This window comes from Salmo salar, chromosome 06 (assembly GCF_965601325.2).
Source record: "Salmo salar chromosome 06, fSalSal1, whole genome shotgun sequence".
Classification (NCBI taxonomy): Eukaryota; Metazoa; Chordata; class Actinopteri; order Salmoniformes; family Salmonidae; genus Salmo; species Salmo salar.
Window position 1 is genome coordinate 64,217,433 of NC_138296.1, and position 25,068 is coordinate 64,242,500.

The 25,068-nt window shown below is 43.1% G+C and overlaps 1 protein-coding gene across 12 annotated transcripts in view; it reads left to right on the forward strand.

The window, feature by feature from the left end:
• lama2 (laminin, alpha 2) overlaps nucleotides 1-25,068 on the forward strand; it is a 143,707-nt gene that overhangs the window by 10,930 nt on the left and 107,709 nt on the right. For all 12 annotated transcript variants that reach the window (XM_082976824.1, XM_082976827.1, XM_082976825.1 and 9 more), the window contains exons 2-6: nucleotides 13,049-13,219; nucleotides 16,267-16,379; nucleotides 22,614-22,856; nucleotides 24,196-24,375; nucleotides 24,923-25,012. In XM_082976824.1, the coding sequence (XP_082832950.1) occupies nucleotides 13,049-13,219; nucleotides 16,267-16,379; nucleotides 22,614-22,856; nucleotides 24,196-24,375; nucleotides 24,923-25,012 (797 nt within the window). The remainder of the gene's footprint in view (nucleotides 1-13,048; nucleotides 13,220-16,266; nucleotides 16,380-22,613; nucleotides 22,857-24,195; nucleotides 24,376-24,922; nucleotides 25,013-25,068) is intronic.

The following is a 25,068-nucleotide window of genomic DNA, read 5'->3' on the forward strand; positions in this document are numbered from 1 at the left end:
CTGGGGCTCCTCCTCACTTAAAGGCACTTTGACAGGTGTTTCTTCCAGGGGCCAAAACCATCCACCTCAGAGCACCAGGATGGGCCCCTACAGGGCCATTCGCAACACTTTAGAAGCAATAAAGTAAAGTATCTAGAAGTTAGACCTTTAACTGCAGTGTTCAACGCTTTAAACAAAATGGTCTTTAGAGCGAACAGATGTTCTATTCAAATTATATTTTCTTACATTTTCTCGTTTGACGGAAGGACTCGCCATAAAGGCAGTCTGGTCGCTTTAATGAACTAAAGCATTTTATGGGCAGAAATCTGCTAAAAAGCTGTCAAACGGAATATGTGAATTACGACTCGCAGCATCTTTACTTGCAGTAAAACCTGCAATTTATAGCAGTTTACTACATATTGTTAATCTCCATCAGGAAAACACAGTAAACTGCAGTGGGAAACAAGCACTCCAGAACAGAGCAGGAGAGACTGCAGGTTGTGTGGCCTAGGAATTTACTGCACAATTTATACTGTATATATATATATATATATATATATATATATATATATATACTGCTCAAAAAAATAAAGGGAACACTTAAACAACACATCCTAGATCTGAATGAAAGAAATAATCTTATTAAATACTTTTTTCTTTACATAGTTGAATGTGCTGACAACAAAATAACACCAATTTATCTACCCATGGAGGTCTGGATTTGGAGTCACACTCAAAATTAAAGTGGAAAACCACACTACAGGCTGATCCAACTTTAAAACAAGTCAAAATGAGGCTCAGTAGTGTGTGTGGCCTCCATGTGCCTGTATGACCTCTCTACAACACCTGGGCATGCTCCTGATGAGGTGGCAGATGGTCTTCTGAGGGATCTCCTCCCAGACCTGGACTAAAGCATCCATCAACTCCTGGACAGTCTGTGGTGCAACGTGGCGTTGGTGGATGGAGCAAGACATGATGTCCCAGATGTGCTCAATTGGATTCAGGTCTGGGGAACGGGCGGGCCAGTCCATAGCATCAATGCCTTCCTCTTGCAGGAACTGCTGACACACTCCAGCCACATGAGGTCTAGCATTGTCTTGCATTAGGAGGAACCCAGGGCCAACCGCACCAGCATGTGGTCTCACAAGGGGTCTGAGGATCTCATCTCGGTACCTAATGGCAGTCAGGCTACCTCTGGCGAGCCCATGGAGGGCTGTGCGGCCCCCCAAAGAAATGCCACCCCACACCATGACTGACCCACCTCCAAACCAGTCATGCTTGAGGATGTTGCAGGCAGCAGAACGTTCTCCACGGCGTCTCCAGACTCTGTCACGTCTGTCACGTGCTCAGTGTGAACCTGCTTTCATCTGTGAAGAGCACAGGGCGCCAGTGGCGAATTTGCCAATGTTGGTGTTCTGTGGCAAATGCCAAACGTCCTGCACGGTGTTGGGCTGTAAGCACAACCCCCACCTGTGGACGTCGGGCCCTCATACCACCCTCATGGAGTCTGTTTCTGACCGTTTGAGCAGACACATGCACATTTGTGGCCTGCTGGAGGTCATTTTGCAGGGCTCTGGCAGTGCTTCTCCGGCTCCTCCTTGCACAAAGGCGGAGGTAGCGGTCCTGCTGCTGGGTTGTTGCCCTCCTACGGCCTCCTCCACGTCTCCTGATGTACTGGCCTGTCTCCTGGTAGCGCCTCCATGCTCTGGACACTACGCTGACAGACACAGCAAACCTTCTATCCACAGCTCGCATTGAGGTGCCATCCTGGATGAGCTGCACTACCTGAGCCACTTGTGTGGGTTGTAGACTCCGTCTCATGCTACCACTAGAGTGAAAGCACCGCCAGCATTCAAAAGTGACCAAACATCAGCCAGGAAGCATAGGAACTGAGAAGTGGTCTGTGGTCCCCACCTGCAGAACCACTCCTTTATTGGGGGTGTCTTGCTAATTGCCTATAATTTCCACCTGTTGTCTATTCTATTTGCACAACAGCATGTGAAATGTATTGTCAATCAGTGTTGCTTCCTAAGTGGACAGTTTCATTTCACAGAAGTGTGATTGACTTGGAGTTACATTGTGTTGTTTAAGTGTTCCCTTTATTTTTTTGAGCAGTGTATATATATATACTTTTTTTCACCTTTATTTAACCAGGTAGGCAAGTTGAGAACAAGTTCTCATTTACAATTGCGACCTGGCCAAGATAAAGCAAAGCAGTTTGACACATACAACAACACAGAGTTACACATGGAGTAAAACAAACATACAGTCAATAATACAGTAGAAAAATAAGTCTATATACAATGTGAGCAAATGAGGTGATATAAGGGAGGTAAAGGCAAACAAAGGCCATGGTGGCGAAGTACATACAGTGAGGGAAAAAAGTATTTGATACCCTGCTGATTTTGTATGTTTGCCCACTGACAAAGAAATGATCAGTCTATAATTTTAATGGTAAGTTTATTTGAACAGTGAGAGACAGAATAACAACAACAAAAAATCCAGAAAAACGCATGTCAAAAATGTTATAAATTGATTTGCATTTTAATGAGGGAAATAACTATTTGACCCCTCTGCAAAACATGACTTAGTACTTGGTGGCAAAACCCTTGTTGGCAATCACAGAGGTCAGATGTTTCTTGTAGTTGGCCACCAGGTTTGCACACATCTCAGGAGGGATTTTGTCCCACTCCTCTTTGCAGATCTTCTCCAAGTCATTAAGGTTTCGAGGCTGACGTTTGGCAACACGAACCTTCATCTCCCTCCACAGATCTTCTATGGGATTAAGGTCTGGAGACAGGCTAGGCCACTCCAGGACCTTAATGTGCTTCTTCTTGAGCCACTCCTTTGTTGCCTTGGCCGTGTGTTTTGGGTCATTGTCATGCTGGAATACCCATCCACGACCCATTTTCAATGCCATGGCTGAGGGAAGGAGGTTCTCACCCAGGATTTGACGGTACATGGCCCCATCCATCGTCCCTTTGATGCGGTGAAGTTGTCCTGTCCCCTTACCAGAAAAACACCCCCAAAGCATAATGTTTCCACCTCCATGTTTGACGGTGGGGATAGTGTTCTTGGGGTCATAGGCAGCATTACTCCTCCTCCAAACACGGCGAGTTGAGTTGATGCCAAAGAGCTCCATTTTGGTCTCATCTGACCACAACACTTTCACCCAGTTGTCCTCTGAATCATTCAGATGTTCATTGGTAAACTTCAGACGGGCATGTGTATGGGCTTTTTTGAGCAGGGAGACCTTGCAGGCGCTGCAGGATTTCAGTCCTTCACTGCGTAATGTGTTACCAATTGTTTTCTTGGTGACTATGGTCCCAGCTGCCTTGAGATCATTGACAAGATCCTCCGTGTAGTTCTGGGCTGATTCCTCACCGTTCTCATGATCCTTGCAACTCCACGAGGTGAGATCTTGCATGGAGCCCCAGTCCGAGGGAGATTGACAGTTCTTTTGTGTTTCTTCCATTTGCGAATAATCGCACCAACTGTTGTCACCTTCTCACCAAGCTGCTTGGCGATGGTCTTGTAGCCCATTCCAGCCTTGTGTAGGTCTACAATCTTGTCCCTGACATCCTTGGAGAGCTCTTTGGTCTTGGCCATGGTGGAGAGTTTGGAATCTGATTGATTGATTGCTTCTGTGGACAGGTGTCATTTATACAGATAACAAGCTGAGATTACGAGCACTCCCTTTAAGAGTGTGCTCCTAATCTCAGCTCATTACCTGTATAAAAGACACCTGGGAGCCAGAAATCTTTCTGATTGAGAGGGGCTCAAATACTTATTTCCTTCATTAAAATTCAATTCAATTTATAACATTTTTGACATGCGTTTTTCTGGATTTTTTTGTTGTTATTCTGTCTCTCACTGTTGAAATAAACCTAACATTAAAATTATAGACTGATCATTTCTTTGTCAGTGGGCAAACGTACAAAATCAGCAGGGGATCAAATTATTTTTTCCCTCACTGCATATGCTCGTAACATTGTAAATCAGCAGAGGGAGAGATATCCACTACTTCCTTTTATAAACATGTAAGGAGCATTGGCTTGTTTGCTTTGGCCTTGGCTGGGCTGGTCATGAGGAAGTGCTTCAGCCCTGTAAGAGGTCGAGTCCTAATGAAACTGGGATGGTTACCATGTTAAATCGCCCTGGGGATCCTACTGCCGGACACAGGCTGCTTCACGGGAGATTTACTGATGACTGGGCCGCACCGCGTTAAATCACAGTGACCACTTACTGTGGAGGGGACAGGAGAGGAGAGGAGCAGCTAGGGTAAGGTGAGGGAGGGAGGAGGGTGACCTGCCTGGTTAATTTCATCCATTAATAGAAGAAGAGAAGGCATTCAGATGATTTTACGATTGTGGTGTTACTGACGGACGAGGACTGTGGGTAGTGTTGTCTCAGAGCTGTTGGGAAAGACACACTTGTTGTCATAGGATATTCCAGTGGGCCCCAGTCTTGAGGGGCGGTGGGGAGTAGGGAAAATCACTTTCAGACATGATGTCTGAGAGAAGATCTATTGTCATAGAAAAGTGTACGTGTGAATTTGATGTAGTAACGAAGTCTCAAGAGAGTTCTCTCTCTCAGTCAGAGACGTAGCTCCTGATGGCAGTTGCAATAGAATCACAGTTGGTGGAATGTCACATCGGCACCATTACGAGCTCATATCAAATCATTTTGTTGCACTGATTTTTAAATCTTTAAATCTGTTTCTATCCAGTTCAAGAGGATTTAATTTGTGGAAATGCCTGTCACTATGTATAGAATAAGACTATAGTAGAGGGACTATAGTCTTGTAAACTTTCCTCAGGAGCTTGACTAATATGTTTTGTTTTAGAACCATAGGAGGGAGAGAACATTTGAGGGCTGAGCGTATGATCTAGCGCTTTCTTAAGATTCCTATTAAAGGGATACTTTAAGGGATACTACTTCCCCAGTGTCAGATGAACTTGTGGATACCATTTCTATGTCTCTGTGTCCAGTATGAAGGAAGTTAGAGGTAGTTTCGTGAGCCAAGGCTTACTAGCGTTACCGCAATGACTGGAAGTCTATGGGTATCTACTAGCATGCTAGTTAGAACTTGTGCTAATGCTGGTTAGCAACTTCCTTCAAACTGCACGCAGAGACACAAAATGGTATCCACGAGTTTATCTGACTCTAGGGAAGTTCATTGCCAAAATCCAGAAGTATCCCTTTAAGATCTTTGAAATGGCATGAATTCCAATCTATATATTTAGCAGTGTGGTATGCAATTGGGTCTGACACATCCTTTTTACTATAATTTTTTATATGGTTTGATCAAATGAAATTCTTCAATTTTTAGCCCTGAACACACCCTGGGTTTCTCTGACTGAACGATTTTTTTTGGTAATGGCAGCTAAAGCAGTGCCAATTTAACTGAAATTACTCTGTGCTTCTGTCAATGTCAAGTGAAATGACTTTTCAGATTGACTGCACCTCTTTATTTGACATCAAATGAAATAGAATGCAACCTCATTTTGGCGGTATGTAATTTAAGAGAATTGTGTTTGAGATAGTGAAAGAGCTGATTAAACAACCCAAGTGGAGCTTCCCAATTATTCCCTCTCCAATACTGTACATTGGAATCCTACTAAACGGAGATGTTTGTTGCATGCACTGTGCGTTTATGTGTGTATCATAGGCGGCTGGTGGTACCTTATACGGGAAGGACTGGGGTCATTTTAATGATATCAGCCATTATTATGAGCTGTCCACCTCTCACCAGCCTCCTGTGGTGTGTATGTGTGTTCACATTCAATCAAACTCGACCTGAGTGATCGCTGATGATGTACAAGTGCTATGGGTGTGTGTGTGTGTGTGTGTGTGCTGTCCATTTGTCTGCCATCAGGGTCTTTTGCGGTCTCATGAATAGTCTTGACCTGCATGAGGAACCCAGCCAGTGAACCTCGCCATGTCTACACAGCTTGTATTGCTTCCAAGATTAAGGTCTAAACCGGGTGCTTTCCTGTTTACAAGTCTGAGGTTAGCTTGTGAACACTTTCAGGAAAACATTTGGTCTGGGTCTGTATTTATCATGAACATAAACACTCACAAACTTCCAATCAACATTTGTTGTATTTGAAATAGGTTCTAATGATCAATTGATGGTCTTACGTGAACTTGTAAATGTTTCTAGACTGAAGAATAGTAGCCTGAATAAGGACAGGGAAATGTAACGTTTTATACAATAGTTAGTTATAACTATAGGAGGACTTTGTGAGAGAAAAAATGACAACACCTGTAAAGGAATGTAGCTTAGGTTAAACTCACACACAACGACATTCTGCTATGCTCATGATTACAATGACTCCATTTAGAGAGAGAAAAATTAATCTGAAACAGTCAAATAACTGTTCAACAAAGACACTTAATTTCTTGACCGTTCTGTAGTAACTGGAGATTGTGAGCTCTTAGAGCTCTATCCTTTTGTATTTGTGTTCTAGGAAGAAGACTGGGTTTAGTTATGGTTCGTTTCTGTTATGGTGCAACCTTGAATATGATGAATCTTACATCTAGTGACAGTGTATTGTTCAAGGCAGTAAATCAAACATTGATTGAAGGCACCATGAGTGGATTTCTTCTTGAAGTGCAGCAGGCATTTGAAAGGCTCTCAGATGCTGCTCACAGTTCAGGCATCTCACCTTCATTGATCCCATGTTGGATTCATGTTGTCTTTAAAAAAAATAATAATAATAATAATTGCTTTTATTCATTTTTAGAATCAAATAGGGAATTCAGATAATATAATGTCTCGTGAACTGAAAAAAATGCCCGCGTTTACAGCTGCTCTATGCTGAAATCACGATAATTGAAATAGGGCCTAATTGGGATGATCATGTTGATTATGATGAAGAATGCAATGACAATGACGTATAGGACTACTACTACAGAGAAAATCTACATCAATGATGTGGATGTATTCCAACTTGATGCGAAAGGTCAGTTTCTTATTGATTCATCCGTTGGGATATTTTTACTGGCAATTTGTGGAAGGAGTGAGATAGCTGTTTAAGTTCTGTTTTTGTAGCTTGCAGAATATTTGCCTGCTGCTCAAAGACATCAGACTGGTCTTTATTCGGTCCTTGATCCCATCCATGCTACATATCCATGCATGTTTTCATTTCTGTTTTTCACTCGTTGATAGTCTAGGAAGTCAGGATCTGTGTTTTCAGTGTAATCCTAGAGCACTTCAGGACATGGATGTGGCCTTTACAGTATAACATCCTGCTTCCTGTCTGTCTGTCTGCCTCATATTTTCTTTCCCTCCCTGGACGTCTCTGTCTGAATCCAGGTCCAAAGAAAAGAAACCAAAGAACATTCATCCTGCCTTTTAACATGCTAATGAATGACTGATTGCTGAAAAAAAAAAACATCTTGTCCAATTGCAAATTACAAGTGTCATTATCCTCTATTAAGGAAGTCATTCATTTCTTAGCGGATGTCCACAGATGTAGTTACTAGGGAAACGGCATGTTGTTTCATCAAAGCCTGCTAGTCAGTGGTGGGGGCTCTAACCCCCTCTCCTCCCTCTCAAGATTGCATTACAGAGGTCTTAACTGTTCCATAATTGTCTGGTGGGACTCTCAATCCCTCATCACCCAGTGTGGGATGTGATCACACTAACAGCACTTGAGAAAGAAGAAAGGGTATAAACAATAGCTAATGGAATTATTTTTTTTTTGCAATGGAAAGTTGCTATCAGCAAGAAAAGCAGCGGCCACTTTGCATTGCATTAATCCATATGTATTAGTGAGCTTTGCTAGCCATCACCATTTATGCCCAAATTTGTATTTCACCTTATGGATGTCTTTTTTAGTTGGATTTCTATTTGAGAATATGTATCCGTCTTTGGGGCTGTCGTGGTGATGCTGTCCTTGTGTCAGGCCTGTATCGATCCCCTGCAATACGTGTGCAGTGTGAGACTGATGTGTGTTGGAGAGTGCACACAAATACACAAGCGCACAAACACACGTCTGAGACTAAGGCTGATGACTTGGCTGGACAGGTGACCCATCTAGAGGAGTGATTGAGTGCTACACCACTGGACTTTGGCATTGAGCAGATATAATGTAGCGTTTAAAAGGTGCACCCTGCCACGATGATGAATACAGGCAAGTTGAAAATTAAATATTGCCGTATCAATCAATGGGCGTCTGCGTGACCCCTTTAAGATGTACTCATTTTTTACCAGACACATTAAGCATCAGGATTAAACTGTCTAACGTGGACACGGAACTCTAGGACAACCAAACAGTCTGCTGGCATATGTCAGAGCAGGGCCTTCATCACTGTTCAATAAGTTTCAACTACTATCAGGAATTAAGGTAAGACCCAGATGCAGACACGTCAAATTGACAATGGTTTAATATTCCAACAGGGGCAATCAATAGACAGGTCAATGTAGACAGGGGCCAGTAAACCAGAGGTGGGGCAACAGTACCGGACGGCAGGCAGGCTCAGGGTCAGGGTAGGCAGAGGTTAACAATCCAGAGGTGGGGCAAAGTTACAGGTCGGCAGGCAGGCTCAAGGTAGGCAGAGGTCAACAATCCAGAGGTGGGGCAAAGTTACAGGTCGGCAGGCAGGCTCAGGGGCAGGCAGAGGTGGTCAGGGCAGGCGAGTTCAGAGTCAGGACAGGCAAGGCAAGGGTCAAAACCAGGAGGGCAAGAAAAACAAAGACTGGGAAAAGCAGGAGCTAAGAACAAAAACACTGGTTGACCTGACAAACAAAACGAATTGGCAACAGAGAACACAGGTATAAATACACACGGGATGATGGGGAAGATGGGTGACACCTGGAGGGGGGTGGAGACAATCACAAGTACAGGTGCAACCGATCAGGGTGTGAAAACTGGGAGAGCAGGGAGTCCGGAAGTAGCCTATTGTCCTGAGCCTATATGTTGTTGTATACTGTAAAAATATCTACTTGTTTCAACTAAATATTATTAAGTAACTGGTTCCACAGGCTTTTTTTTATTTACTCAACTTCTCAGTCAAAGTGTTAGCTGAACGTAGCATTTTTAGTTAGCCCAAACTTAGCTCCAACATGAGAAAACGTAAAATGATGTGTTTGCTCAAATTGTCTCATATGTTCATTTAACTAGAAATTATTATTTAGGCATCTTACCTTAAAAAAAGGCTGTGGTACTAGTTACACACAGTGCTTTTAGCATACAATGTTTTCAACGTACATATTTGACATACGATTACATTGTGCATCTTAATTTATAGAGTAAAAATTATTCAACCTCTCATCTGTACTCACAACCTCTTGGTTCACAGCATTCCAATCTTCCTGCTACACCCCCATGTCTGTGTCAATAACTGATTTCACCTGTATTGCTGCACTTTGCACTTCAAATTAAATCTCAGCTCTGTTAAAGGTATACTCAAGAAACAATATTTTATTGATCATAGTGATTAAGGAGTAACATTAAAAGTAATATGCCCCACCAACATACAGACAACTATACAGAAAAACATAGAATTGCTTAAATAAGTAAATCAAACCAATGATGAGAGAATAGTCTGATTAACTGATAATTGACACAGACATGGTAGTGTAGCAGGAAGCTCGAATGCCATGAACCAAGAGGTTGTGAGTTCAAATCCCTGGTGAGGACATGATTGAATAATAATTGCTGTATAAATGAACATGCACAATGTAATCATGTATGTGAAATATGTAAAATGTAAACTTTAGAGGTTAAAAGCACTCTGTGTGTGTAACCAGTTGAACAGCCTTCTGTAGGTAAGATGCCCAAATAATAATTTATATACTGAACTAAAATATAAACCCAACATGTAAAGTGTTGGTCCCATGTTTCATGAGCTGAGATAAAAGATCCCAGAAATGTTCCATAAGCACAAAAAGCTTATTTCCCTGATTTTTGGGGCACAAATTTGTTTACATCCCTGTTATTCAGCATTTGTCCTTTGTCAAGATAATCCACCCACCTGAAAGGTGTGGCAAATCAAGAATCTGATTAAACAGCATGATCATTACACAGGTGCACCTTGTGCTGGGGACAATAAAAGGCCACTCTAAAATGTGCAGTTTTGACACACAACACAATGCCTCTCAAGATTTGAGGGAGCGTGCAATTGGCATGCTGACTGCAGGAATGTCCACCAGAGCTGTTGCCAGATAATTTAATGTTAATTTCTCTACCATAAGCCGCCTCCAATGTCATTTTAAAGAATTTGGCAGTACGTCCAACCAGCCTCACAACTGCAGACCACGTGTAACCATGCCAGCCCAGGACCTCCACATCCAACTTCTTCACCGGATCGTCTGAGAGCAGCCATCCAGACACCTGATGATACTGAGAAGTATTTATGCCTGTAATAAAGCCCTGGTGTTTGGAATAACTCATTTTGATTGGCAGGTCCTGGCTTCCCAGTGGGTGGGCCGATGCCCTTCCAGGTCCACCCATGCCTGCGCCCCTGCTCAGTCAAGTGAAATCCAAAGATTAGGGCGTAATTTATTTATTTCAATTGACTGATTTCCTTATATGAACTGCAACTCAGTAACATCATTGAAATTGTTGTATTTTGCTTTTATATTTTTGTTAAGTTTAGTTAAAAGAACATATGAGACAAATTGAGCAAACACATCGTTTTAAATTCACTGTTTTCTCAAGTCGGACCTGTTTGGGCCAATTATTTTTGTTGTTGTTATTCAGGTAACTCTTGGACCAAAAAGTTGAGTAAACAAAATAAAATGCTGTGGCACCAGTTACTTAATAATAATCTGTTGAAACAACTACGTTTTTGGTTGCTTTTCTTTTTACAGTAATACTGTATATGTTTATTGTGTATTGGATGAAATGAAGCTTTACAATGCATTATGCAACAAGCAAGTAACGTTGCATATCAACTGAGTATTCTAAATGTGAAGCAGATGTTTCATCACAAACTAGAAATCTTTCAAGTAGATCTACAGTACTGCATGTCTTCTTTTTCCTGACATTGAGTCGGTCAGCCTTTGTAGGCCAGGCATTCATTTTGAATGAAGGGAAAAGAACCACACTTGGAAAACTGTTAGCTGATAGGCGAGAAAGATCCATCTCTTTCTAAGAATCTGGCAAACAACTCTAGCGGGAGAGTCAGCATGAAACAATAATTTGTTTTATCAACTTGAATGACGAATCAGCAGAAGCATGATATGAATGGGAGCAGCATCCACAGTAGTATTGATCGGAGGCTGGAGAGAGCACGGCGAGATAGACTGAGCCCAGCCTTGTCATCCATACTTCATATATCAAACACAGGCCCCCGACCAGAAACCCACCCTCTCCTTATTCAATAAAATACTAATGTATAATAGCAGTAGCAGGTCCCCTAGCAACATACATACTGTAGCCTGTTTGGCTTATCACTGTTGGAAATCAATAGAGCAACAGTATGTGGGACACAACTGTCTGTATGTGAACATCAATGCCTCAAATACACCTTGTGTCAGTTAAAAGGCCAGTGTAATTTAGTACCAGTATAAGGTACTTAGCCATAACCATTGACATTTAGATTATACAGTAATAATGTAAAGTATGATAATAGCTGATGATAGTCCTTTCTTATTCCGTGACTATTCCTCCCTCTGTGCCTCTGATGAGAATTTGAAATCTTGACCTCGGTACAAGCGAAGAGAAATTGCTGTCCTTTGAGAAAACCTCTAATAGAATGTAGTGGGGTCTTTCTGTATTAACCTTCCTCGTTCAGAGCTCTGTTGTATCTTCTAAGGTCCCTTTGTAAGTATCAGCCTCATGATACAGTGATTTCATGTCTCTTCAAACCTAGTCAAATGCCTTGCTTCTTTACTGATATTCACTCCTATGCTTTCAGGCAACTGCTCCGCTCTAATTACCAGCGAATAGTCCCTGCTGTGTTAAATGTTATGCTGCAAATGGAGCTAGACACTGTTTTATTAATCAGCCTGTGTTAGTGGCTGGGTGAGTGAGGGGGAAAACACCTATAGGTGGTATAAAGATTTGGACGGACTTTAACCAAGTAGTGCTTCAAGTTCCAGAGCATAGGACACAGTGTATTTTAGAGGTTGTACGCTACCATGCTCCCTGATCATTTGACTTTTAACAGTTAGGCCAGTGTTCTTAGACCTTCATCAGCTGGTGAATGTCAGTGCTATTGCGCCACAGAGTTCCTCATAGGCATCCGTAAAACTTAATTTTCTGCAGTTTTCAGATGTTCTTCACAGTTCATTTGGCCTGGACATCTGGAGGAACAGCTGGGAGCCATTTCAGAGCAATGGGCCCAGTCTTTGATACACTCAGTCAGTGTTTCCTTCCCATACAGAGCCATAACAGAACAAGGGGGCAACATGGGCTCAGCACGTGATGAGATCCCCTCCCTCCCTCCCTCCCTCTCTCTCTCTCTCTCTCTCTCTCTCTCTCAGAACTAAGAACACATACAGCTCCTTTTTATCTGATCCCCCATGGACAGTTGTTATTTACGTTCCCATTGAAGCTCTTCTGAACCAACAGCTCTGTAGAGTATTTCATTTGAAACCAGAAACTGTTGTCTGTTTATGTCTGTTTTCTGATGGAGGGGCAGAGAGAGATCAAACACCAGCCCTGATTGTGAAGTGACGTCTCAGCTATTCCTACCATTGCCAGATCTGTACCATTGGGGTCATATTTCTGCCATTGCTTGAAATCAACAGTTCTTTATGTATGAAGGATGCTGTCCCTCCCTCCTCTACAGGACCGTGAGCTAGGGGAGGCTGTGGGTATAAACCTGATGGACCGTGGCTCTACTCTATAATCTCATACCTGCTAAGTCTCACTCTCCTCTCTGTGAACTCTGAGTCAGACCTGTCACACCGGCCTGGGACACAACCCTCTCTTTCTCTGGGGCCTACTCACCATAGGACTCCACTCGTAGTACAGCAACAGCAGTGAAGGAAGTTACAAAAATGTTATAGAATTGGTCAGACAACCTTGTATTGTTTATATATCAGCTAGATATACAGTATGTTTAGTGTATAGTATTAAGTACCTTATGTTTCCCAATCCTCTTCCCTCAGGTCTGTTCCCAGCGGTGCTGAACCTGGCCTCTATGGCAGATATCAGCACTAACGCTACCTGTGGAGAGACAGGACCAGAGATGTACTGCAAACTGGTGGAGCACGTCCCCGGACAGCAAGTCAGGAACACCCAGTGCCGTATCTGTAACAACAACAGCGAGAGGCAATTTGGTAAATATCAGTATTATACCGTACCTACTGCATATTACAGTACACCTCTACTTTGTATTGTATCAGCATGATTCACACTGTAGGACTAGGAGTGTGGAGTACCGTATACCACATTCAGCAAGGATTTAGAGAAACCATCTGCACATTGCTCTCACCAAAGTGCATCACTGCTCCTCATCATTTATCCATTCCAAAATCAATGGGTTCAGCCTATGAAATATACATGGCCTGAGATTGCTGAGGAGGGACTTTTGAAGAGCTCTGACTTGTGGGTCTGTAAACACAGCCTGCGTTTGTGAGCATATCTCACTATCTAACAGAGGACACATCTTCCTGTGTTAATCACAACAATGTGCTGTGTGTACACAGAGAGGAGCCATGCTTCATCTTCTGACAGGCACTTTTGCTGGTAATTAAAACTCACAGCCTATCTGACTGAGAGATTCACCTAAGACAAACTGGTGTGGGTGTAAATTGTGCAAAGATACATTAAACTATAAACGGGGTGGTTCGAGCCCTGGATGCTGATTGGATGAAAGTATGACAAACATACCAAGGCTAAGGGCTGTATTCAGGCACTCCGCATTGCGTCGTACATAAGAACAGTCCTTAGCCGTGGTATATTGTCCATATACCACGCCCCCTTGGGCCTTATTGCTTAAATATACACTCAGTTTATTAGGTATATCACCCCGTTCACAATTGTTTTGTATTCCTACAGACAGTGAGTCACGTACCCATGGCTTGCTATATAAAGCAGGCAGACAGGCATCGAGGCATTCAGTTACTCTTCAATTGAACGTTAGAATGGGCAAAACGGGTGACCTGAGCGACTTTGAGCGTGGTATGATCGTCGGTGCCAAGCGCGCCGGATCCAGTATCTCAGAAACAGACGGCCTCCTGGGCTTTACACGCACGACAGTGTCTAGGGTTTACAGAGAATGGTGTAACAAACAAAAAACATCCAGTCAACGGCAGTTCTGTGGGCGAAAACAGCTTGTTGATGAGAGGTCAAAGGAGAATGGCAAGAATCATGCAAGCGAACAGGCGGGCCACAAATTGCAGGCGCAGCACAACAATGGTGTGCAGAACGGCATCTCGGAACCACAACTCGTCGGTCCTTGTCACTGATGGGCTATTGCAGCAGTCGTCCACACTGGATTCCACTCCTATCAGCTAAAAACAAGAAGAAGCGGCAACAGTGGACACACGATCACCAACACTGGACAACTGAGGAGTGGAAAAACATTGCCTGGTTAGACGAATCCCGGTTCTTGTTGTGTCATGCTGATGGCAGATTCAGGATTTGGCATTAGCAGCATGAGTCCATGGTCCCATCCTGCCTGGTGTCAACGGTACAGGCTGGTGGCGGTGGTGTAATGGTGTGGGGAATGTTTTCCTGGCACACGTTAGGTCCCTTGATACCAATTGAGCAACGTTTCTAGTCCCCAAAGAATTCTTGATGTTCTGGAGGCAAAGGGGGGGCCGACCCAGTACTAGATGAACTGGCCACTGAGTGTAATCCTGACACAGCCTTAAAGGGCCCATAGCTAATGCACTATGTAGGAGATAAGGTGCCATTTGGGGCGCATCCCAGAGCTCCATGTACCAACTGAGCAGCATATGTTAGAGTCCAGGGAGCAGGCAGCACAGATATCAGAGAGACTGATCGGCCTGAGAGCCAGACAGACAAACACAGGCCGACCTTGTTCAGTAATTAGACAAGTCTCTCAGAGAGGTCATTACTATTCACTCCCAGTAATTTGAATCAAAGCGGGAGGGTACTGTAAATGCTTTTAGCGGACAATTACCGGTGAAGAGGACTTCCTGTCTTGAAGATAAAGAGAAGAAGAAATGGTCGTCATCATTTATCTTGTCTCATCGTTCAATAATGAGTCTTTCATTTTTCTGGTAATTTCAGGTCTGACTAGAACAATCTTTTTTGTTCATTCACATTTAGCCTGTCATGGTGGGCACTCATGATATGAAATACTGTACATTCCCACCATATTAGTATGCCATTAGTTTCTTTGTTTACCAAGAGAGAGAGACAATGTTTGAGTCCATCTTTTACCCATCCACATCTTACAGCTTTGTGCCTGGTGAGCAAGTAGCCATGCAAGAATATACACATTTTAGAAGGAGATTCACAAGCCTTATAATAACATCTGTGCTTTCACCTGTTGCAAGTCTTCTGGTAATGACTGTTACAAATGTCTTGCCATTTCTGCCACTAGCCTGTACAGCAGCCAATGAATCACTTGACTTGTTCTTTAATTCCCATTGAAACCAAACCATTGTGTGGCTCCTAATCTTTGCTGAAATGTCATAGTAGTGCCCTTCAACGCGTACATGTAAGAATTAAGGTGACAGTGGTTAGCATAACTTCTAATTAGAGACAATTCTTTTGAAAGGGAAACTTGATTGTGAACCAATTGGGAATGATTTAAATGAATTATTTCTCTCATAAATGGTAGAAAAACTATTAAACTGCTTAATCAAGAGGGCAACTTTAATTATCTTTTTCTGATTAGGAAATTATGCATAACGAATAGACTGATTTTCTGATGCAGTAAATCTTAAAGTACCTTAAGATGTGTACAGTTCCAGTCTTTTCTAAGCACCACATTTGAATGTTTTTACTGTTCCTTGAAAATCACTCTTCTTGGTCGAGAGATCTTCAAACACTATACAGAGGAGGACAACTCTTTGGAGGTCGATAAAGTGGTATTTAAAAGCATTTAACATTTCATTTGCAAAGATAAAGAGGTTTTGAAAGGCTGTTTCTGGCCGTACATGATAATGAGTGGGGAGTAGTTCACAGAGACAGTGGGGGGCCTCCATAAGCAACGCTTATTCATTAGCAGGCTCCTTACTGTTGCCATGGTTTCTAACTAGCCCCGAAATGTCAGAAAATAAGTAGCCTATGATTGACAGTGCTCAATCATCCGATATCCAGCAGTCACATGCAACTCATATCTCCTATCTTCAAACACTGCTTATCTCCTGAAGCATAATGCTTTGTTTAATTTCATTTTTATTCCTAGAGCGCCACCCGATTGAATATGCCATCGATGGAACTAACAGATGGTGGCAGAGCCCCAGCATTAAGAATGGCATGGACTACCATTACGTCACAGTCACTCTGGACTTACAGCAGGTAGGAGATGAGGGTGATACTAAACTAGCCTGGTCCCAGATCTGTTTGTGATGTATAGCCAACTCCTGTGTTTGTTGCCTGGCATGACAATAATCATAAGAGATGGCAAGATAGCACAAACAGATCTGGGACCAGGCTAACTGTAAACCCCATTGGAACTGTAAAGCCACTCTCAGCCAAGTCACGGTCAACAGTGTAATGCACTTGGCAGCCTGATTTGACACTTGTCTGGGGTTTCACATTCTCACACGTTTGTTTAGTCTGGTTTGGAAAGAGTGTGTGTAAATATGCTGGCTGAAGACTTGCTATGAGATATTATGTGTAACTCGTCATGTGAGATGCACAGGTGGCCTGACTTGGAAGAGGGTTGTAGTTGACCTCTGTGAAACCCCCTGGCTTGAACTGTCTGAAAATACTGTTATGGATTTCAATCTCTCAAAGGAGAGGAATTGTACTACTGCATCCTACCAGAGGAAATGTACTACTGCATCCTACCAGAGGAATTGTACTACTTCATCCTACCAGAGGAAATGTACTACTGCATCCTACCAGAGGAATTGTACTACTGCATCCTACCAGAGGAAATGTACTACTGCATCCATCAGAGGAATTGTGCTACTGCTTCCCACCAGATTAATTGTGCTACTGCATCCTACCAGAGGAATTGTGCTACTGCTTCCCACCAGATGAATTGTACTACTGCATCCTACCAGAGGAATTGTACTACTGCTTCCCACTAGAGGAATTGTACTGATGTATCTTACCAGAGGAATTGTGCTACTGCATCCTACCAGAGGAATTGTACTACTGCTTCCCACCAAAGGAATTGTACTACTGCTTCCCACCAGAGGAATTGTACTACTGCATCATACCAGAAGAATTGTACTACTGCATCCTACCAGAAGAATTGTACTACTGCATCCTACCAGAGGAATTGTACTACTGCATCCTACCAGAGGAATTGTACTACTGCATCCTACCAGAAGAATTGTACTACTGCATCCTACCAGAGGAATTGTACTACTGCATCCTACCAGAGGAATTGTGCTACTGCTTCCCACCAGAGGGAAATGTACTACTTCATCCTACATGAGGAATAGTGCTACTGCTTCCCACCAGATGAATTTTACTACTGCATCCCACCAGAGGAATTGTGCTACTGCTTCCCACCAGATTAATTGTACTACTGCATCCTACCAGAGGAATTGTGCTACTGCTTCCTACCAGATGAAATGTACTACTGCTTCCCACCAGATGAATTGTACTACTGCTTCCCACCAACATCAGTTTCGCTCCCTCTGTCAATTTCTGAAAAAGAAAAAGTTTCATACAAATCTTTTCTTGGGCACTGACACTATAGCTATTACTTTCTAAAATTGATATTTTTTTCACTTTGCTCACTTGTTCAATATAATATCTCCGTTGCAGTGAGAAGAGTGCAGCCATCCTTAGAACAATTTGAGATTAACCCTAGAGGAACCGTAGCATGAAGGTAGTTGCATTTATGCCCACAAAGCACTATTTAAATTGGCCCGTTTGAGAGGGTGTCTGGACTGCTGATTTCCTCCTTCAAGCGTGTGCTGTATCAGCATGGTATACCTGATATCTCTGACTATCAGAGCATCTGTAATGACTCCTCTACTATTGACCTACAACAGGAAATGATTCAACCCAATGGAGACTCGCTGTTAATAAAGTTCAGCAGTGTGCTGGGTCTCTGTGGGTTCTGGGTTCAAGAGCTGGTCGGCGTGTGTGTGTGCGTGTGTGCGTGCGTGTGTGTGTGTGAGGGTGGAAGAGAGAGAGGAATCAGGGAAGAGGGGATCCTGAGGCTAGATTGTGATTGGTTTCGTAGGTGGTACAGTAACTCAGCTTCCTCCCAAGGCCTCGGATATGATCAAGGGTGAGCGTGAAGACGTGGCTCCGCTCCTAGAGCCTCCGCAGCTGGTGATTCATGGGAGTTTGTCCCTGACTGAGTTATTATGTTTAGGTTCAGAGGGTGGCTCTCTGTAGACCCAGGCGAAGGGTCCCGGTCTGTGTCGGTCTCTCCCTTCAAGGAAATAGAGATGCAAGCACATCTCCTTCATTAATATCAGCCTGTCATATTACACAGGAGACCAGAGCAGGGTCAATCCGGAATTAATTGACCATGTCACTCACACTGCTGAATTAAATATACAATGATACAAAGTTGGGACACTGGAATAAAAAGAAATCCAAGAGGGATGAAGGGGATCAATATATATTTTTTTTTTATCTCCTCGCTGGCTCCACAGTGAGCCCATCATTGGTTATTCAACCAGGAATACACTCTTAGGGGGAAAAAAGGTGCTATCTAGAACCTAAAAGGGTTCTTTGGCTGCACCCCTAGGAGAACCCTTTGAAGACCCCTTTATGGTTACAGGTAGAACTTATTTGGTTAAGGTAGAACCCTTTTGGGTTACATGTAGAACCCTTTCCACAGAGAGTTCTAAATGGAACCCACAAGGGTTCAACCTGGAACCAAAAGGTTTTTAACTGGAACTATAAATGGTTATCCTATGGGGACAGCCAAAGAACTCTTTAGGAACCCTTTTTTTCTAAGACTGTAAGCATCAAACCAAAGACTGAATTTGTAATAGGAACTAAAAAAAGCTATAGCTTATATTTAGTTTATTTAATGTACTGTACATAATAAACATGTGAAAGTGACCCAAATACTGTATTTGAGTGTTAAGTATGCAGACAGAGTCTCACTGAGGTCATCAAGCGTTCATAAATCATACCTTCCTGTGTTTAATTAGCGATTGAAATCTGACACCGAGAAGTGCCTAGGCAGCCATTTTTTCCCATGCTAATGGGAACTGGCCCATCACTCATCTCTATCCGGCCTGTCACTGTGGTGATGGAATTACTTTAACTACACACATTGTCCCAGCTCAAACTGTTTGGCAGATTAGGGAGTTTGGTTATAAGTAAAAATGGTATATTAATTTCTCTCTTACAACATGAACAGTAAACAATTCCCGAGATAACACATCTTGGAAATTGCTTCTTTTTTTTTTTTTCAGCAAAACCATCTGTTCGACTAATTAGATGTAATGGCATATTGAGGGTTATATACCAAGGTTATAATATTGCTATTTCACCATGAAGAACAATTAATCAGTAGTTGAATTGATGTATACTGACGCCGACAGTGAACACCCAACAAACTACAGTATTTGTATTTAGCCTTTATGGTCTTTTTAACAACAACATTTGTCACAAAGTGCTAAGCAGTAGCTTGGAAGCACAGTGGCAAGGAACAATTACCTATTAAGTTCTGTCACTCCCTCCCTCATGGTTGAGCTAGCTTTACCAATGGCCCTGTATGCAAAGTGTTCTCGCCATCAGTGCCCTTTAAAATGGAATCCTATTTGTGCTCCATTCAGGCGCATTTCCCTGGCGACCAGTCACCATGCTTGCTGTCATCTCCTGCGATAAATGAGTCTGTGCTGTTGGCGCTGTCGATGATGTGTGTGAACGTATCGTTATTGCCCGTGACATCAGTGCTCTACTTTCCCCCATCGTTATCCAGGAGCCCCTACTGGAGTGGAAATCGGAATAATGACTGACACTGATGGGAAAGGGAAAGGGGGATACCTAGTCAGTTGTACAACTGAATGTGTTCAAGTGAAATGTGTCTTCCGCATTGAACCCAACCCCTCTGTATCAGAGAGGGCGGGGGGGGGGCTGCCTTAATCGACATCCACGTCTTCGGGCGCCCGGGGGAACAGAGGGTTAACTGCCTTGCTCAAGGGCAGAACGACAGATTTTTACCTTGTCAGCTCGGGGATTCAATCCAGCCACCTTTCAGTTACTGGCCCAACGCACTAACCAGTAGGCTACCTGCCGGAGGGGGCTGTGTGTGTGTGTGTGCGTGCGTGCGTGTGTGTGTGTGTGTGTGTGTGTGTGTGTGTGTGTGTGTGTGTGTGTGTGTGTGTGTGTGTGTGTGGTGTGTGTGTGTGTGTGTGTGTGTGTGTGTGTGTTTGTGTCCGTGTCCGCGTGCGTGTGTGTCCTGGCCACGTTTTGATGAGACCGAAAATTGTAAATCATTTTTTCCCAGTTTGACTGACGTGGTCCAATCAGTTATTAGTTCAATGCTCCCAAGACTTTAGCACAGACACAGAGGGGGATCTGAACAGGAGCACAAATACTATGGGAAATGAGACATCCACATAGACTTTACTACTTTGATCATGCTACATGTCTAAGTCAGAGAAAAAAACATGTTGTTCATATACAGGACATTTGAGCCTGTTTGAATTAGATTCTATATGACAGCTGATGATTAATGACATACATGACAGATACTTTAGCTTGGTATGCTATTCATAGACATGGAGGTGTTTGTCAGTGAGTGGTGCTCGACTTAGTGTGAAATATAATATGAAGCGGGTGTCAGCGACATACCGCAAGGATTATTCTCAACACTTAAGGGCACACAAAACAAGCCCACGTCATAGACCTCTGGCACCTCAGCCTCCAGTTGAGAATGACAGTGATGGGACCTGGCTTTATCTATAGCTGGAGCTCAGAGAGTTAGCCTACGTAGTTGTGGATTCAAATAAAAATGGACCTATAGATAGTGCCTATCGAATTCTCTGGAGTCATAGGCCTTATTTCAAAGTAATTAAAGAGAGTGTTTGACGGACATTCTTTATCACTTCCTGTGATACGTGGAAAATAGATGATTGAGCGTAGGTAGGTAGGTTATCTAAGTTCTGTGCTTTCATTCGGCAGAGCAATTTAAATGGTTGATGTTTACAGGTTATCTATCACTGAACCCAAGACCTGGCTATTCTATTTTGTTGTTTTCCAAGTTTAACTTTTCCTTTACTACTATACACTCTAGTGCTCTCACCTTGTCATGTACGACTTGTGCTCTACATTCATATTCTTTATAGCGACTACAGATTTTTAGGAACAGCAAATCTCTTCTGACTTTACTTTGATCAAAACAAACACAAAGAAATATGTGCAAACAAACAAATATATCCCAAATCTGCTGATTTTTATCCATGTTTAAAATTACCCAGAACTTAGAGATTAGCCAGTAGCGGCAAAGGATCACAGCAGAACAGGCGTTGACACTATTGCCACTGATGTCATTGGACTTCTAGCTCTAAACTGTCCCTGGCCTGGAATCCACACGGTCAGGTCGCGACTCCAACACTTGTGACCGTGGTTACCAGGTCACGCTCTGCCCTGCAAACACATGTCGAGCACTGAAGAGGCCTCGTTTCTCTTTCCCTCCAGACTCCACTCTACACTTTAATCATCACATTTAGGTAAACATCCCCCCTACATACCCCTTATGCTGTGTGAGGACAACATCCACCAGCCTTCCTGTCTTCCTGCTTCATGTGAATCAAGGAAACAAAGAGGCTTTGTGAGATTTCCCCTGCTACCTGGGCAGAATCCTATTGGGTTTCAGTGAAATGGATGAATGCCGGGTTGAGTGGCGTTCTCTCTATTGTAAACGTTGAAACGCTACACCGTTATCTACTGAAGATGAAAGAGGCAAACTGTGAGTCATTTTTGATGTCGAGTCATTCTCCCAGGATGGGAGACATATTAACTTGAAGAAGTCAGCGACAAAATAGCTGTGTTTTTTTTTTTTGTCAAGCAAGGTGGAATGTTGCCTTGCCCCTGTGCTCATTGTCTTTCTTGAGGAGCTGTCAAAGTGTTGCATTTACTGCTTGATGAAATTCAAATGTGGCCTTCGAGGGTATAGTACTGTAGAGGGTATGGTAACTTTATCTCTGTCCTGCTACATACAGAGACAGCCAAAGCTGATCTGCCCTCAGGTACTCCAGTGTTGAATAGCTGAAAAGACTGAAGCATGGGAATACATGTGCTGTTTCATTGGAAACTTCAAAGAAGGGACTCCATATTGTAGTGAATCTTGTACAGGAGTGGAGATTTCATAACGATAAACACCTGAGGCACAATCTTGACCCTGCTCGCTGACAGGATTCATTATTTTAGTGTCTCCGGTTTTCCTATCGAACCTCACCGATCTGACTTACCCTTGTCTATGAACGTGTCACGGTGTCTATCGAAAGTGTTTTCTTAACCTGAATATGAAACTTCTTATATTACTTTACAAGACACAAAGGGAGGACTGTCAAGATTCAGTTCATTATTGTAAGCTAAGCTCCTGAGTTATATCTGAAATATACTGCTGTAACACTCTTGTTTCTGCCCTACCAGGTGTTTCAGATAGCCTATATGATTCTGAAGGCTGCCAACTCCCCCAGGCCAGGTAACTGGGTGCTGGAGCGTTCCCTGGATGGGATGACCTTTACCCCCTGGCAGTACTATGCCATCACAGACACAGAGTGCCTCACTCGCTTCAACATCCTTCCCCGCACCGGACCGCCATCCTACACACGCGACGACGAGGTCATCTGCACCTCTTTCTACTCCAAAATCCAACCCCTGGAGAATGGAGAGGTGAGGGGTCAGGGGTCCGAGTAGGGTCACTGAAAGGTCATAGGGGTCAGCTGTGGCGTAGCAGCTACAGGGACTTGTTTCTATAGTAGATATGATTATTTGTTGAACACTTCAAACTGAAATCCAATTTCAATTAAAATGCACAACGTAAAAACTTGGATTCCATTTCACTATAATATATTAGATTCACCCATGGCCCACATGAAATAAGACCACCAGCACTTTCATTCACTTGCTTTAATGGGCAATGTATTGAAGCCATTTGCTGCTGACTTGATTGCCAGCTACAGTAGTATTTAAGTGCCCTGGTGTTTTAGTTCAATTACATGAGTCAGCTTTGAAATCACTCACCAGCTGCTCACAATCAAATGGACTTAATTAAAGTTGTGGTGAGCAGAGTTGCCCTAATAGTGGACATCTTGTTTACGAGTTAGGCATACAGTCTAGGCACATAGCACAATTTATTTCATGGTGCGCTGGTTGAAGTCAAGAAATGCTCTCTCTTTTCTGTTGCATCATCCACATCCAGCATTTTTCCATATTTGTTTTCATTGAGGATTTGGAATAAAGAAAGCCTACTTTACACAAAGAAGAAACACATATACACACACACAGAAATCAACCCACACACACTCCACAAAGGACAGCAATGCTGCCTTGATCAGTTGTGTATCGGAGCAACTCCTTTTAATTGCGAGAGCCGATTGCAGTCTGCTCTCACTGACGGTAATGAAGCAGTCCAGTCCACAGCACCACCGTTGAGCCAGTTTATACTGTATTATCACCCACATAACTCAGTTATCTAGCACCCTCCTTCTCCTCCCTCCTCCTCCTTCCTACCCCCCAGAGCCCCCCGCCCAGGCCCCCCTAGGAGCTCTTGTCAGCCGTCTCCTTTTAGGTTGTGACAGGAAGCGTACAGCATGATCATAGCGAAATCCTAATGAGTCGTAGGCGGTGTCAACACATCGCAGATCTTATATTGAAATGTCACCCTCTGACTTCTTCAAAAACAGCCAAGCTAACCACACCGCCTTAATTAGCAGGCAGACACGGTTAACCCTTCACAGCTGCAACCAAATTATTTTTTTACCAGGTCCGTTAATGTGTTGTCGTCTTACCTCAGCAGTGGTGTGCTCTGAATGTTGTAATGGTGCTGTTTTTTAATGGATTTTCTGTGTAGAGATTGAATTGAGTCTTTGTTAAATACAGTACTGATCAGGGGTCATTAAAGATCTCCCTTTTCCTTTATAACATACCTGGGGTCTTTTTGAATGTATTAATCAATTACTAAGAATCTGTACCATTCGGTGCTTTGTCTCAATTTGCATTCGGGGCATAGATCCACACCTCTCTGATCAATGGAAGGCCGAGCGCTGATGACCCCTCCCCGACTTTACTGAACTTCACCTCCGCACGCTACATCCGCCTGCAGTTCCAGCGAATCAGAACCCTCAACGCTGACCTCATGACCCTGGCCTTCAACGACCCCCGCGATGTTGACCCCATCGTGACCAGGCGGGTAAGAACGACCCAACATGTTGTGGACTACGCATTACCATCGCCTTCATATAGCCTCATGTATTCCATCCGTGAGCCACTGCCGTATTCATTTTTTACCCACCACGGCTATCAAAATCAGTGAAATGGCCGTGCGGCACGTTGATTACATTGCGTTCACCAGACAGATGGGTCTTAATTAAAAATGTCTATAATTAAGAAATCTGTTCCTTTCTGAGCAACATCCACCTTATCATGTGTTGACTTTGGCCTACACTATCAGTCACCCAGCGAGCTTCTGTGTGACGCATAATTACCGGACAGATTGCTGGGTTTATTTTGAGCTAGGAATTTTTCATTTATAAAATACTGCTCAATTTAGTCATACAAAAGGGACTTAAATGACGAAATTGTGGATGAAATTGGCTCTCACTCTCTGAGAAATAAGTGTCTTTGAATAAACTCAACTGTGATATATTTTTTGTAGAAGTAGCCAGTGTCTGATTGTAGAAATGTTCCTCTCCATTTCTCTCCACTTGTTACTGTCTCGTATGTGTTTTTCTTCGCAGTATTACTACTCTATCAAAGACATCTCAGTTGGAGGGATGTGTATCTGCTATGGCCATGCTAAAGCCTGTCCTCTGAACAACCAGACCAAGGTATGTCAATCAACCTACAGTCTCCATCCATGGCCCCTTCTCTACATTGTGAGATA